At 34.7% G+C, this 17,158-nt stretch overlaps 1 protein-coding gene across 1 annotated transcript in view; it reads left to right on the forward strand.

Moving 5' to 3' along the window:
* Positions 1-17,158, forward strand: part of LOC127662553 (serine/threonine-protein kinase D1-like) — a 69,631-nt gene that overhangs the window by 41,162 nt on the left and 11,311 nt on the right. The window contains exons 3-9 of the mRNA XM_052153792.1: positions 8,998-9,129; positions 9,228-9,388; positions 9,958-9,981; positions 12,681-12,882; positions 15,327-15,404; positions 15,956-16,154; positions 16,861-16,984. Coding sequence (XP_052009752.1) covers positions 8,998-9,129; positions 9,228-9,388; positions 9,958-9,981; positions 12,681-12,882; positions 15,327-15,404; positions 15,956-16,154; positions 16,861-16,984 — 920 coding nt within the window. The remainder of the gene's footprint in view (positions 1-8,997; positions 9,130-9,227; positions 9,389-9,957; positions 9,982-12,680; positions 12,883-15,326; positions 15,405-15,955; positions 16,155-16,860; positions 16,985-17,158) is intronic.

Here is a 17,158-nt window from a genome sequence, read left to right on the forward strand (position 1 = left end):
GTCTTTTAGTCTGATGCCTATTAGTCTGATGTCTTTTAGTTTGATGTATTTTAGTCTGATGCCTTTTAGTTTGATGCCTTTTAGTCTGATGTCTTTTAGTCTTTTAGTCTGATGTCTTTTAGTCTGATGCCTTTTATTCTGATGTATTTTAGTCTGATGCCTTTTAGTTTGATGCCTTTTAGTCTGATGCCTTTTAGTCTGATGTCTTTTAGTCTCATGCCTTTTAGTTTGATGCCTTTTAGTCTGATGTCTTTTAGTCTGATGCCTTTTAGTCTGATGTCATTTAGTCTGATGCCTTTTAGTCTGATGTAATTTAGTCTGATGCCTTTTAGTCTGATTTCTTTTAGTCTGATGCCTTTTAGTTTGATGTCTTTTAGTCTGATGCCTTTTAATTTGATGCCTTTTAGTCTGATGTCTTTTAGTTTGATGCCTTTTAGTCTGATGTCTTTTAGTCTTTTAGTCTGATGTCTTTTAGTCTGATGTCTTTGAGTCTGATGTCTTTTAGTTTGATGCCTTTTAGTCTGATGTCTTTTAGTCTTTTGGTCTGATGCCTTTTAGTCTGATGCCTTTTAGTCTGATGTCTTTTAGTTTGATGCCTTTTAGTCTTATACCTTTTAGTTTGATGCCTTTTAGTCTGATGCCTTTTAGTTTGATTCCTTTTAGTCTGATGTTTTTTAGTCTGATGCCTTTTAGTTTGATGCCTTTTAGTCTGATGTCTTTTAGTCTTTGAGTCTGATGTCTTTTAGTTTGATGCCTTTTAGTCTGATGTCTTTTAGTCTGATGCCTTTTAGTCTGATGTCTTTTAGTCTGATGCCTTTTAGTTTGATGCCTTTTAGTCTGATGCCTTTTAGTCTGATGTCTTTTAGTCTCATGCCTTTTAGTTTGATGCCTTTTAGTCTGATGCCTTTTATTCTGATGCCTTTTAGTCTGATGTCTTTTAGTCTGATGCCTTTTAGTTTGATGCCTTTTAGTCTGATGTCTTTTAGTTTGATGCCTTTTAGTCTGATGCCTTTTAGTTTGATGCCTTTTAGTCTGATGTCTTTTAGTCTGATGTCTTTTAGTCTGATGCCTTTTAGTCTGATGTATTTTAGTCTGATGCCTTTTAGTCTGATGTCTTTTAGTTTGATGCCTTTTAGTCTGATGTCTTTTAGTCTTTTAGTCTGATGCCTTTTAGTCTGATGTATTTTAGTCTGATGTCTTTTAGTCTGATGCCTTTTAGTCTGATGTCTTTTAGTTTTTTAGTCTGATGTCTTTTAATTTGATGCCTTTTAGTCTGATGCCTTTTAGTCTTATGTCTTTTAGTTTGATGCCTTCTAGTCTGATGCCTTTTAGTCTGATGCCTTTTAGTCTGTTGCCATTTAGTCTGATGTATTTTTGTCTGATGCCTTTTAGTCTGATGTCTTTTAGTCTGATGCCTTTTAGTCTGATGTCTTTTAGTTTGATGTCTTTTAGTCTGATGTATTTTTGTCTGATGCCTTTTAGTCTGATGTCTTTTAATCTGATGCCTTTTAGTCTGATGTCTTTTAGTCTGATGCCTTTTATTCTGATGTCTTTTAGTTTGATGCCTTTTAGTCTGATGCCTTTTAGTCTGTTGCCTTTTAGTCTGATGTATTTTAGTTTGATGCCTTTTAGTCTGATGCCTTTTAGTCTGATGTATTTTTGTCTGATGCCTTTAAGTCTGATGTCTTTTAGTCTGATGCCTTTTAGTCTGATGTCTTTTAGTCTGATGCCTTTTAGTCTGATGTCTTTTAGTTTGATGCCTTTTAGTCTGATGCCTTTTAGTCTGATGCCTTTTAGTCTGTTGCCTTTTAGTCTGATGTATTTTTGTCTGATGCCTTTTAGTCTGATGTCTTTTAGTCTGATGCCTTTTAGTCTGATGTCTTTTAGTCTTTTAGTCTGTTGCCTTTTAGTCTGATGTATTTTTGTCTGATGCCTTTTAGTCTGATGTCTTTTAGTCTGATGCCTTTTAGTCTGATGTCTTTTAGTTTGATGCCTTTTAGTCTGATGTATTTTTGTCTGATGCCTTTTAGTCTGATGTCTTTTAGTCTGATGCCTTTTAGTCTGATGTCTTTTAGTCTTTTAGTCTGTTGCCTTTTAGTCTGATGTATTTTTGTCTGATGCCTTTTAGTCTGATGTCTTTTAGTCTGATGCCTTTTAGTCTGATGTCTTTTAGTCTTTTAGTTATATGTCTTTTAGTTTGATGCCTTTTAGTCTGATGCCTTTTAGTCTGTTGCCTTTTAGTCTGATGTCTTTTTGTCTGATGCCTTTTCGTCTGATGTCTTTTAGTCTGATGCCTTTTAGTCTGATGTCTTTTAGTCTTTTAGTCTGATGTCTTTTAGTCTGTTGCCTTTTAGTCTGATGTATTTTTGTCTGATGCCTTTTAGTCTAATGCCTTTTAGTCTGATGTATTTTTGTCTGATGCCTTTTAGTCTAATGCCTTTTAGTCTGATGTCTTTTAGTTTGATGCCTTTTAGTCTGATGCCTTTTCGTTTGATGCCTTTTAGTCTGATGCCTTTTAGTCTGATGTCTTTTAGTCTGATGCCTTTTAGTTTGATGCCTTTTAGTCTGATGCCTTTTAGTCTGATGCCTTTTAGTCTGATGCCTTTTGGTCTGATGTCTTTTAGTCTGATGCCTTTTAGTCTGATGCCTTTTAGTCTGATGCCTTTTAGTTTGATGCCTTTTAGTCTGATGTCTTTTAGTTTAATGCCTTTTAGTCTGATGCCTTTTAGTTTGATGCCTTTTAGTCTGATGTCTTTTAGTCTGATGCCTTTTAGTTTGATGCCTTTTAGTCTGATGCCTTTTAGTCTGATGTCTTTTAGTTTGATGTCTTTTAGTCTGATGCCTTTTAGTCTGATGCCTTTTACTCTGTTGCCTTTTAGTCTGATGTATTTTTGTCTGATGCCTTTTAATCTGATGTCTTTTAGTCTGATGCCTTTTAGTCTGATGTCTTTTAGTTTGATGCCTTTTAGTCTGATGCCTTTTAGTCTGATGCCTTTTAGTCTAATGTATTTTTGTCTGATGCCTTTTATTCTGATGTCTTTTAGTCTGATGTCTTTTAGTTTGATGCCTTTTAGTCTGATGCTTTTAGTCTGATGTCTTTTAGTCTGATGCCTTTTAGTCTGATGTCTTTTAGTCTGATGCCTTTTAGTCTGATGTCTTTTAGTTTGATGCATTTTAGTCTGATGCCTTTTAGTCTGATGCCTTTTAGTCTGTTGCATTTTAGTCTGATGTATTTTTGTCTGATGCCTTTTAGTCTGATGTCTTTTAGTCTGATGCCTTTTAGTCTGATGTCTTTTAGTCTTTTAGTCTGTTGCCTTTTAGTTTGATGCCTTTTAGTCTGATGTCTTTTAGTCTGATGCCTTTTGGTTTGATGCCTTTTAGTCTGATGTCTTTTAGTCTAATGTATTTTAGTCTTTTAGTCTGATGTCTTCTAGTCTGATGCCTTTTAGTCTGATGCCTATTAGTCTGATGTCTTTTAGTTTGATGTATTTTAGTCTGATGCCTTTTAGTTTGATGCCTTTTAGTCTGATGTCTTTTAGTCTTTTAGTCTGATGCCTTTTATTCTGATGTATTTTAGTCTGATGCCTTTTAGTTTGATGCCTTTTAGTCTGATGCCTTTTAGTCTGATGCCTTTTAGTCTGATGTCTTTTAATTTGATGCCTTTTAGTCTGATTTCTTTTAGTTTGATGCCTTTTAGTCTGATGTCTTTTAGTCTTTTGGTCTGATGCCTTTTAGTCTGATGCCTTTTAGTCTGATGCCTTTTAGTCTGATGTCTTTTAGTTTGATGCCTTTTAGTCTGATGCCTTTTAGTTTGATGCCTTTTAGTCTAATGCCTTTTAGTTTGATTCCTTTTAGTCTGATGTCTTTTAGTCTGATACCTTTTAGTTTGATGCCTTTTAGTCTGATGTCTTTTAGTCTTTGAGTCTGATGTCTTTTAGTTTGATGCCTTTTAGTCTGAAGTCTTTTAGTCTGATGCCTTTTAGTCTGATGTCTTTTAGTCTGATGCCTTTTAGTTTGATGCCTTTTAGTCTGATGCCTTTTAGTCTGATGTCTTTTAGTCTCATGCCTTTTAGTTTGATGCCTTTTAGTCTGATGTCTTTTAGTCTGATGCCTTTTATTCTGATGCCTTTTAGTCTGATGCCTTTTAGTCTGATGTCTTTTAGTCTGATGCCTTTTAGTTTGATGCCTTTTAGTCTGATGTCTTTTAGTTTGATGCCTTTTAGTCTGATGCCTTTTAGTTTGATGCCTTTTAGTCTGATGCCTTTTAGTCTGATGCCTTTTAGTCTGATGTCTTTTAGTCTGATGCCTTTTAGTTTGATGCCTTTTAGTCTGATGTCTTTTAGTCTTTTAGTCTGATGTCTTTTAGTCTGATGTCTTTTAGTCTGATGCCTTTTAGTCTGATGTATTTTTGTCTGATGCCTTTTAGTCTGATGTCTTTTAGTCTGATGCCTTTTAGTCTGATGTCTTTTAGTTTGATGCCTTTTAGTCTGTTGCCTTTTAGTCTGATGTATTTGTGTCTGATGCCTTTTAGTCTGATGTCTTTTAGTTTGATGCCTTTTAGTCTGATGTCTTTTATTCTGATGCCTTTTAGTCTGATGTCTTTTAGTTTGATGCCTTTTAGTCTGATGCCTTTTAGTCTGATGCCTTTTAGTCTGTTGCCTTTTAGTCTGATGTATTTTTGTCTGATGCCTTTTAGTCTGATGTCTTTTAGTCTGATGCCTTTTAGTCTGATGTCTTTTAGTCTTTTAGTCTGTTGCCTTTTAGTCTTATGTATTTTTGTCTGATGCCTTTTAGTCTGATGTCTTTTAGTCTTTTAGTCTGTTGCCTTTTAGTCTGATGTCTTTTAGTCTTTTAGTTATATGTCTTTTAGTTTGATTCCTTTTAGTCTGATGCCTTTTAGTCTGTTGCCTTTTAGTCTGATGTCTTTTTGTCTGATGCCTTTTAGTCTGATGTCTTTTAGTCTGATGCCTTTTAGTCTGATGTCTTTTAGTCTTTTAGTCTGATGTCTTTTAGTCTGTTGCCTTTTAGTCTGATGTATTTTTGTCTGATGCCTTTTAGTCTGATGCCTTTTAGTCTGATGTCTTTTAGTTTGATGCCTTTTAGTCTGATGCCTTTTCGTTTGATGCCTTTTAGTCTGATGCCTTTTATTCTGATGTCTTTTATTCTGATGCCTTTCAGTTTGATGCCTTTTAGTCTGATGCCTTTTAGTTTGATGCCTTTTAGTCTGATGTATTTTTGTCTGATGCCTTTTAGTCTGATTTCTTTTAGTTTGATGCCTTTTAGTTTGATGTCTTTTAGTCTGATGCCTTTTAGTCTGATGTCTTTTGGTCTGATGCCTTTTGGTCTGATGTCTTTTAGTCTGATGCCTTTTAGTCTGATGTCTTTTAGTCTGATGCCTTTTAGTCTGATGCCTTTTAGTTTGATGCCTTTTAGTTTGATGCCTTTTGGTCTGATGCCTTTTAGTCTGATGCCTTTTAGTTTGATGCCTTTTAGTCTGATGCCTTTTAGTCTGATGCCTTTTAGTTTGATGCCTTTTAGTCTGATGTCTTTTGGTCTGAGGCATTTTGTTATGATGCCTTATTGTAAGAGACCTTAGGCATGACAATGTTTTTCCTGAGACCTGAACCATTTTAGTCTTATGTCTGAGAAATGACACTGATGTCTCAGAATGTCCTAAAATGAACACTGTAGTTTCGGTCTTAAGTTTTACAGTCATTTGTATAAAATGTAAAATAAACTGATATGATATACTGCATAGTTTTAATTAGTATGTTTTAAAACTAGTCTAATGAATTGCATTTGTGCTGTAAAATGATTATCTGCCATGTTTGATAAAAAATGAGCATATGGTAATGAGATGACGTCATTATTTAATGCTATCATTTTTTAGTTATGTAACTTATTTGATTTATTTTATTTGAGTTACTTGAAGTCAAAACTTTTATATCGTTAAATACAATTTTTTTAAGTTGAATTAACTATTTAACAGTTTTGGGTATAGTTCCCTCATTTTAATGACTAAGTTAAACTGCTCAGGAATACAGTGTACACTTTCCCTTATACATTAATATACTTTTTAAAACCTTGTGATAATGCACCAAATACACAATTATTATGATTTTTTAGTATCAATTGATTGTTTGAGGCTGATTTTAAAGGTGCTTCAAACTTTTACATCAGTGAAAAGAATGATGTCATGTTGTTCTGAATATGCCTTTTTGTCAAATTTCAGAGCTCTCAGACACCCAAAATGAATGGGTAATTGATCAGTACTGGCCACCAGCTACTCAAGAGGGACTACTATCTCTAATCTATTAATGCTGACAGACACATGGTCTGCCCATCTGATTAAAAGTAAGCAAGGCCAGAGAGCCTGCTGCCCAGGCCTTGTGGCAGTTCTGTGGAGACGGGGTGCCAGACTGGCCATTGATAGATTAGATTTGGCCCACACTCTCATCCATCTGCAGCCCCAAACATTCAAATGACTTGTGGGAGCTCAGAAGAAGATGGTTGATAAAATCAAAAGATAACTCCCGCTGCAACATTTGTTTTCCTTTTTAATCATGACATGTTTACTCATTGCTGCTGGGATTAAGAGAGAAGTTAATTCCCTCATGAATTTGAAAGTCCAAATAATGCATACGAAAAATGTGCTTATTTATGTGAGCTGTTATCGGAAAACAAGCTTAATTATTATTTCAAGATGTAAATTGGACATTAAGTACTTCTATGAGTCACTTCAATTTAGCCTACCACAATTACACACAAATAGCAGATGTTTCAGAGTTTGAGGTTGTCAAAATTGTCAAATGAAATAATAAGGATTTACATTTATGTTTTAGCAGATAAGCAACTTATGTTAAAGTGCACAAATTGTGTTAATTACAGGACAGGGAGCTAAAAAAATACACCAAAGAGATTATTTGTTTTCAACAGGAATATTGTGGTGATAATTCTTTTACTGGCAAAACAACAGAACATTTTAAGGTTTATGGTTATTTGAAGTCCAATCTTGCTTAAATATTATTGTGCACTTGCAAGGCACATTCACAATGTATTCATGGCGGTCAAAGCCATTCTTCCTAACTCCTATTGGGCCATGTTCTGTGAAATAATACCTCACATAAACAATAATAAAAAATAATAATAAAAAATAAATTATAACTTATATTTAGAATTATATTTAGTTCATCCTCATGAGGCCCTGCCATTAATTTTTGTCTAACTCGAACTCAGTTTATTTTTAACTGAGACAACACATGCCTCATTTATAGATTTATAGATTCAGAATTTTATAGAGGACATCATGGGCTTTTCAGATATACCAAATGTTTTGGGGTTTAGCCATGACACCTTCTATTTTTTATATATATATATGAATCACAATCCAGAAAGGTTTATGGAAAGATGAACATTAGCTGTACAATTTAGCATTTATTATTAATATTTGATTGATTCTTTTTTAATTGTAAATAAACATTTTTAAGTGTATAATTTTCTTTTACAAGAAAGACACTGATGTCTTTGATGTCCTTTGGAAGGGACATCAGGGCTCAGTACATATGTTTTCATTTGGATGACACTGCAGGTTTATAGTTTAAAACAAAAAATAACCACATTTCTTTGAAACATGAGATATTCCTATGAAATTAGATTTTAGTTCCAGAGTGCTGATAATTCAACTTCCATTTTGTCAGATAAACTCAATTTTAGTCAATCTGTAAATTTCAATCTTACATCTAATGTAGAAAAAGTTTAGATTAATTAAAACAATCAATAAAGTCAAATTGTATGCCTTTTAAGTCAGACCAACTTGATTTTTTTTAACAGTGAGCACATACAATGTCAAGTTTGGTAGTGAAGGTAGAACCTACAGGCTGAATGAGGATCTAAATGTTTGAAGTACGTGTTACTTACACCACCTTTTAAATTGGACCAACTATTAAGTACTATGGTGGAGCTGACACGTGATCTTTACTTCTTTTTGTGGTAATCAACATTATGCCACAAATACCATCGACTGAGCTTAAATTGTTTCGAACCCAGAATATTCCTTTAAATTGTTTAGTTGCAACTAATTTGTGTGAAGATAAGTATACTCAAAAATGCATTTCAGCTAGTTGATTTACTTTTTAAGTTTACTCAACTTTTTATTTTTTACAGTCACTGATTAAATGCAGGCACTGCTTATTCATATGTATATTAGAGAGCATTCAAATTATACAACATATAAGCATCTTTCATATACATATATTTATATATTCTTTTTTATTTCATTTTTATTTTCTTTTAAGTAATGTTGCAGATAATGTGTTAAAGGAATATTCCGGGTTCAATACAAGTTTAGCTCAGACGACAGCATTTGTGGCATAATGTTGATTATACAACACAAAATTATTTCAACTTGTTCTGCCTTTTCTTTAAAAAAAAAGAAGAAGCAGATATCGAGGTTAAAGTGAGGCACTTACAATGGAAGTGAATGGGGCCAACTTTTGGAGGGTTTATACAGAAATGTGAAGCTTATAATTTTATAAAAGCACTTGCATTAATTCTTCTGTTAAAATTGTTTTTTTTTATTTGAGCTGTAAAGTTGTTTAAATTGTGATTTTTACAGTCATTTTAAAGTTTGTTTACATTACATTGCCATGGCAACAAAGTATAATGTATAATCAAATAAAAACTATAAATAAAATCTAAAAAAATGTTGTCATGTTTCTTATGCACCAGATATGATTTTGACATTAAACAAAACAAAATGACAAAAAAAAAAATAATTATTATTTGCTGGGTCTCAAGAGGTTCACAATTTTTAAAATGTGTACGTTCTATTGTGTGAAATGTTAAATATTTTTAAAAATACAGAAAATATTATGAATCTTATTATGAAATGTATTGTGGCTCTAACTTGGAGAGTGACTTCTTTTTGTGTGCTGTAAGTTGCTTCTAAGATGATAAACTTTGCATTTTGGTTTTGTGTTTTCTATTTGAAACCTGCAGCCTCAGCAACTGTGGAGGATTTTCAGATCAGACCTCATTCTTTGTTTGTTCACTCATATCGAGCTCCGGCGTTCTGCGATCACTGTGGAGAGATGCTGTGGGGTTTAGTGAGGCAGGGTCTGAAATGTGAAGGTAAAGGTTTTTACACAACATTCAATACTTCTGCCAAAATTACATTAGAGGCAATAAAACACCACCATGTAATTTTGTTGTTGCTGTCTTTGTGTTAGGCTGTGGGCTGAACTACCACAAACGCTGTGCATTTAAAATCCCAAACAACTGCAGTGGCATTCGTAAACGACGACTGTCTAATGTGTCCCTCACTGGGCTGACAAACACTCGCTCTATATCTGCTGAGCCATCTCCCAGCACATCTGATGAGGCTTTACTGGTGAGTTTGAGTATACGTGGAGGAAAGCTGGCAAAAATGACTGCTTATAAAAGGGGAACAGTTTCACACTATATTTTGTCAGAAGCTCCCTCATTCAGTCGTAACACTCTTATTCAGAAAGCCATTCAACTGTTGTAACAAGTCTCTAATTCTTTACTCTAGATTTACTGGTGAGTTTCAGGTGTCCATTTTTTATGGAAATGTAAAACTTGAAACATTAAACTGTACTTATAAAAAACAGACCACTGGAATCCTAAGGTAACCGCAGAGACTTAATGATTGTATTTGTTATTGATACTGATCATAGATTTGGTTTATACCCCTTCTTGTTCACCTTATATATTGCAGTTCATTATTTTATTGTTTATTTTTATTCTCAATTTACAATCATATTTAATCAAACTTGACAATGATCACTAAGACTTTATAGATATTTTGTGAAGCTGCTTTGAAACGATGAGTGTTGTGAAAAGCGCTATTCAAATAAAAATGACAACTTATTAACAATATTGTCTGTCTGTCTTTCTCTCTCTGACCCTAACTCTCCCCACCCTTTCATTCCTGCCCAGTCTCCTGTCAGTCCTAGCATGGAGGTAGGCACCAAATAATAAAATTATTTCCCTCATATAGACCACCTCTAGATCACGTTGTACAAACAGTTATCACAATGGGTAGAAAATAAAATTGAAAAAAAATTTGTAGTGGTAATGGATGTGAATGAATTTGGATTATCTTGAGGATTTTATTCTGGTTCATTAGCCAAAATATGGCTCTGGGACATTAGAGATGTGTAGATATTGGGGAGCTGGGGCTGGTTGTCACACTAGGAGGTGTTAAGGGCTATATCTTATTTGGATTTTGAATTCAAAGTGAAATTACACAAATGCCTCAAATGTCTCAAGCATGTTTTGTATGTTAGATTCAAATACTTCAAAACCCTGTTAAATTAGAGTCATTTTTATGAATGATATGCTTCAAACTAAATTTCCATTATCATCATAGCTGTTGGGTTAACAATGTGTGCCCCATGGAACAACTTTGGTTTACATTCAGTCAGTGGTCAACTATATAACGAAGGTAGATTTCAACTGAAACTGTGTTCTCGGGACAGGAGTATTTTTCATAAATGTAAGGTCATGTTGGCAGGTATTTATTAGGGCAACCTCCAATTCATTATTTACTATATTTATTGGCCAAAACAATTATATGATATTTTTGTAGGCCATGTTACCTTTTTGATTATTTTATTGTTTAACTTCAGCTGATGCTGTAATGTTCTCACAAAAGGTCTGTTTGATTTGAATGAACTGTAGTTTTTGTCCTGTACTGCAAAAATAATTGATTTCATTACAAGAATGTTGTCTTATTTTCCAATATAAATATCTAAACATTCTTAAAACATTATACTTTTACTTGAGAAGCAAAATGACATAAGGTGTTTTGTCTTGTATTCAGAGAAATCTAACTACATTTGGAACGGTTTATGTTTATGACAGGAAAAAACATTTGTCTATTGATTAAGAAAAAAAAAAAACTTCATTAAAAGGGAAAACAACTTTGTTTTTCTTACCCCATTGGCAAATAGTTTTTTTTCTTGTTTTAAGCATAAAACCCATCAAATTAGATCTTGCTCTTAGAACAAGACTTAATATATTATGTTAATAATATCTTATATTAATAGCTAATTGTTTTCTTAATAAAAGGATGTTTGGATATTTCTATTGGAAGACAAGATAAAAATACTCAAAACAATAAATAAACAAATAAATAAAAAAAACATTTCAGTGTGGCCAATAACAGGGGAAATTTGCATTAGCTTTTTTTGTACCCACAAGTTATGTGGTGTAAAAAGTGTGACAACTACCCCAGGTATCCTACATAGAGTATTACATTATTATCCTTGGATGCACGTTGCCACTTGAAATTACATTAAGCCAGGCGTACATTTATTTTCTCCCAAAGTTTGAGACATTTTAACAGAGATGTTGTGGCACACTCTGGAGATTGTTTGAAGAAAACTGTTAATTGACTGTTGACGAGAATCAAACATAACTGCTCTCTAATCTCTACATCTAAGACAGGTTACAGCAAATGAACTGCATCTGTATTTTAACTGAACATGAGCAAGGAGATATGAGCTTTAAGACAGAGACAGAGCGTATTTAGGCCACGCCCTAAATACGGGGGAAAACAATCCAACCGTCTCCATTGACTTTGCATTGCGAGAGGCTGCCTCCTTGTCATTTATGACTTATAACAAAAAACAAAACAATGTCTAAAAGCTGCTGTGTGACAAGGTGTACAGCAAACAAGCTAAATAACCCCGAAATAAATTTTTATAAGCTGTCGACCCCAAAAAACGGTTTGTTTCAGGACATAAAAGTGGATCAATTGAGACAGAGCGCAACTAGATCTCGAACTACTCTGAGAACTACGCCCACTGGAACGCGACATGATATTGTAAAAAAAAAAAAAACATTCATAATTTTAACCATGTCGATTGCTTATACCTATGTGAACCTGAGAGGAGGAGATATATTGAGAAGTTACATTTTATTGTCAGGATCCCACAATTTACCCACTCTTCCTGCTGATGCTTCAGGTCTTATTGCCTGTATCCACTTTTGTCTCCTTAAAGGCTGGCTTTTACGGCTCGGAAGCTTAAAAAAATTTATTTCTGGGTTTTTTAGCTTGTTTTCTGTCTTTTGTTATATGCCATAAATGACAAGGAGGCAGCCTCTCGCAATGCAAAGTCAATGGAGATGATTGGATTGTTTTCCCCCCCGGTGGGCGTGGTCATCAGATTGTGACGTGTTGCGCTCTGTCTCTATTACCTAACCTTCCACACAAATCTGCTTAAGGGATTTGGTATAGTGTATGACACGACAATAGGAAACTATTGATCGTTGTCTTTCTTTAGAGCACATTGAATAGTTGATTATGCACACCTGTGTGATGTCAGATCTATTCACAACAGGTGGTAAGACATCTGCATCTTTGCCAATCAGCAGCACATTAAAGATCAGCTTGATGAAAAAGTTGTTGTTCTGAGTTGATGCAAATTCATCTTAGCTCAGCATATACAACAATCTCCCGCAGCATGAACCTCGTAGAGACTTCTTTCACCTAATAGAGAGTGTTGTGGTAGTGACTTTGGCTTGGGCTCTTTCCCGCATAAACTTTGGAATGTTTTGTGTTGTTTTCTTTGCCATGTCTTACAAGGAAGTTGAGATCAGTTGTTTAGGATTCAACAGCTGTGTATCACTGTTTTCTTTACATTAAATGTCCACAGCAAAAAACACCATCAGACATCTTTCCTGGAAGAGGGCGCTCCAACTCCTACATAGGTCGGCCAATAGAGTTAGACAAGATCCTGCTCTCTAAAGTGAAGGTGCCACACACATTTGTCATCCATTCCTACACACGCCCCACAGTTTGCCAGCACTGCAAGAAGCTCCTCAAAGGCCTGTTCCGTCAAGGACTGCAATGCAAAGGTAGGAGCTTATACTTACTATTTACAGCTATGGTTGCATAATGATTGATTTTGTTTTTCGCCTACAGAAATTGTTTTAATATGCATATTTGAAAGGAATAGTACACCTAAAAAAAAACATAAAAAAAGAAATCTGTTTTTTTATGATATATAATACTTTTCTAAAAAGTATTATAAATGTATATTCCAAGTCTTCTAATGACAAACGAAAGCTTTAATTCCAGTCTGCTCCTCGTACAATGCCAACGTAGTCTCATAGAATGAACGTTACTAAAACAAAATGTTTGCAAATTGAGTTTTAAGTGCGGCATTCTACGTTTTGCAGCAGATTCCTGGTGAAACTAACAGTAGAGGCGCTACAACTGTGTGTTATCTTCACTTATTATTCACTCCACACAAATCACGAGTACAGTGGCAGATTATGACTTTAAACACTTATTTTTTGCTCTATTACTCACACACTGCTATGTTATGATATCTAAAAAAATTCAAATTTGAAAAACTGTACATATTAAGGCTTATATTAAAGACCCACCTACATTAACACACTTTTTCCAACATGATTAGCTTGCATGGTATGATTGCTAACCTGATAGAGTGTTGAACTTTGAAAAAGAAGGGCCATGGTTCAAGCCCATCCAAGCATGTAAGTTGATTCTTGAGACAAAAGTGTAATAGAAGTGATTTGTTATGACGTGTTGCTTCAGAAATTGTTCTTTTCATGTCACATTTGCTTTTAGCACACTATTGGTTAGGTTTAGGTTAATGTTTTAGGTTAGGGAGGTATGTTTTACTCATTAAAACCTCCATCTAATATTCACCTTAAAATCATTGTCTGGTTACGACACCATTTTACTCCCTTTTGTCGCATTATTTTGTTTGGCAAAAACGTTGCCATGGTCACGCAATGTTCATGAGATCAGATTTGGTGTAATTTGATGGCAAGCGCCTTTGGCTCTCATATTTCACATGATCAATCATGACGTCAATTTTAAATATACACGACCAGAGGAGAATATTACTAATAAACAACCAATTACAGTTTGCCAAATGAAGCTCAGACATTCTGCCTATGATTTCCTTTTCTGTTCCACGGAAAAAGAAAATATTACAGGTTTGGAATGAAATGAGGGTGATTAAATGATGACAAAATCGTAATTTTTGGGTGAACTATTCCTTTAATGCTCCTCATTAAATGAGCCCCCTCCAAATCTCCCCTGATCCTGTTGTTTCTGTGTAAAACATGTTTATTAACTCATCTTAACTGGTACTGAGACAAGTCAGCCCCTGTTGCACAGTGATTACTAATTACTTTCTCTAATAACCTTTGCCGTTTTTTAATATTATAATCCATGAAGCTAATTACACACATTACAATAAGTACACAATTGTGTATAATATACTATAATATTTAGTAGAACATATCCGGCATATAGGCTGATTTACTATTATCTGCATAATGCAATGTGTTAGACAGAGAATGATGCTGAGAGAATGACTACATTTGGAAGGTTAGAATACTGCTCACTGCATATAGCTACTGTATGCTGTACACTGCCTACTATTTTATAAACGCAGTATGTGAAACAGTGTAAACTCTGCAGTGCTCAATGATTTCAAAAGTAGCATGCTAGGTTGTGTTAAATGCCGGAGCGTTACATACAGAAAATGTGTGTACTCTGCATAGTATACATACTGCATACTGCAAATCTTCAAGGGATATTTCACTCAAAAATTTTTATTCTGTCAACAATAACTAAACTTTATGTTATTCCAAACCAGTATGACTTTCTTTTAATCTGTGGAACACAAAAAGGCAGAATGTTAGTCTCAGTCACCATTCACTTTCATTGTATGGGAAAAAGATGTGATTAAAGTGAATGGTGTCTTAGACTGATATGCTGCTTATCATCCCCTTTTGTGTCATACAAGTCATACAATTTTGGAATAACATGAAGGTAAGTGAATGCTGACAGAAATACAATTCTTGGGTGACTTATCCCTTAATTCATTATCCTATATATTTAATGTAGGCCTATTAGGGCTAGGATTGCTAAGGCTGTACTCTGATAATACCACAACTATCAGTCTAACAGATCGTATTATTTCTCTTGTTAACTAGAGCACAGATATAAAGTAACACAACGGCTGTTTTTTTCTTTTCTTTATATACTGTATATGATGTATCGGTGTAGTGGAAGCGATATGTGTGCCATGTGCCAAGCAGTAAAGAGTGCAGTTGGCTGTGCTGTCACAAACAGCTTTAATGTTCATGTGTTCAATGTGCAAGGTCTGAGCCTGTCAGCCACCAGCACAACAGGAACTCATATGTTTATGTGCCAGATTGGTAGTAATCTCTCTCTCTCACTCCCCCTTTAACTCTTTCACCCTGTTTCTCTCTTTCTGTCTTCCTTCTCCACTCTCTTTCCCCTCGCATCATCTCAGATTGCAAATTCAACTGCCATAAACGATGTGCACCCAAAGTGCCAAACAACTGCCTTGGAGAGGTGTCAAGAAATGGAGGCAAGTCTAACTTTAGCGTCTCTCTGTGAACCAATGATCAACACTGCATTTTCACAACAAAAACAACAATATTTATCCCAATGAGCATTGAAATGCCACCTGAATATCGTACACCCAATAATGTGTGCTCTATGAAAACACTAGGCTAATGTTGGAAGATTGAACCTGTTTGTTTATATAATTCAAAATTAGTTAAGCCAAATGTTTATTATAAAACGGATTGTTCCGACTCTGTATGCTCTATATATGAGCCATATACAGAGCAGTTATTAAATGACAATTAATTGCACATTCTATATTAATGCTCAAAGTAGCCATTGTTTGGCCACTGTAAATAACCAACCATTAGGATAATGAACTATATTGCCTGATGGTTCATATAGTTAAACTCTTTCATTTTAATATTTTGTCATCATACTAGAGATTTGGAAATATTCTTTCTATATAATAATGTAGAATCAAATCTGATGCCAATATAAACCAGTATAAAATAGTCCAAATGGAGACTTGCTTTGCTTTTCTCATTCATTCTTCTCTCCGAACCCAAAAAGATTTGTTGAGTCCTGGTGCTGAATCAGATGTGGTCATGGAGGAGGGCTGTGATGATCATGACGGGGAGAGACATAGTTCACTGATCGATGATATGGAGGAATCCCTGGTGGGCGACTCTGCTGCCCTTTTGGAAGCTGGACATGGTGAGCTTGGAGATTTCCAGGACCAAGACCCAGATGAATCCAACAGAATCATCAGGTAGCTCCTCATCACTTCTAGAAGTTCAATAAACAAAACCAACAAACACCACAAATTGTTGACATTAGTCAAAAAATTATCAGAGCTCACCTACTTGCTGACTCCATGCAAATGTAATCCAAATGTAAAAGCCACAAAAATAACTACTACAGTTTGACTGGTTTATTCTTAGTAGGCAACATGGACATTTAGACTAAATTAATAAAGTGCACTTCAAACAGAAAGTAGAGCACTAAAATAGCAATTAAACAAATGTATTTATTAGTAGTATTTTGGTGCTACTGGTAAGAATTTGGATTAAACTTATTCTATGTCCCAATGAGTGTAGAGGAATAGTTCACCAAAAAAATAAAATTCTGTCAGTCATTCTCACTTATGTTGTTCCAAACCCAAACACAATGGATGACGCTTGGCAGAATGACTCATTCACCATTCACTTCCACTGTATGGAGAAAGGATGCAATGGCAGTGAATAGTGACTTAGAATAATATTCGGCCTAACATCTTCTTTTGGTTTCCACTGAAGAAAGAAAGTCAAATGGGTTTGGACCAACATGAGGGTCTGTAAATTATGACAGGACTTTCCATTTTAGGTGAACTATGCCAGATAGAAAATAAATAGTACGAGTATTCTAATGTTCTGAACAAGTATTTGACCTGCAATTTACATTTTCCAAGAAGGTTTTGACATGTCAATGTGTTTAAGCCCTTCCACCAGCAACAACATCCCACTTATGCGGGTGGTTCAGTCTGTCAAGCACACTAAGAGGAAAAGCAGCAATGTTGTGAAAGAAGGCTGGCTTGTGCACTTCAACAGTAAAGACGCATTGGTAAGTCATCTGAGATTCTACCAGAGAAACCATACAATAACATACAGTATTAATAAGAGGGACAGTTCACCCAAAAATGTAAATTCTTTCATCATTTACTCATCATATAGTCTTATGTCATTCCAAACACATTAAATGGAACACAAAAGAAGATGTTTGGCAGAATGTTAACCT

The sequence above is a fragment of the Xyrauchen texanus genome, chromosome 22 (assembly GCF_025860055.1).
Source record: "Xyrauchen texanus isolate HMW12.3.18 chromosome 22, RBS_HiC_50CHRs, whole genome shotgun sequence".
NCBI lineage: Eukaryota > Metazoa > Chordata > Actinopteri > Cypriniformes > Catostomidae > Xyrauchen > Xyrauchen texanus.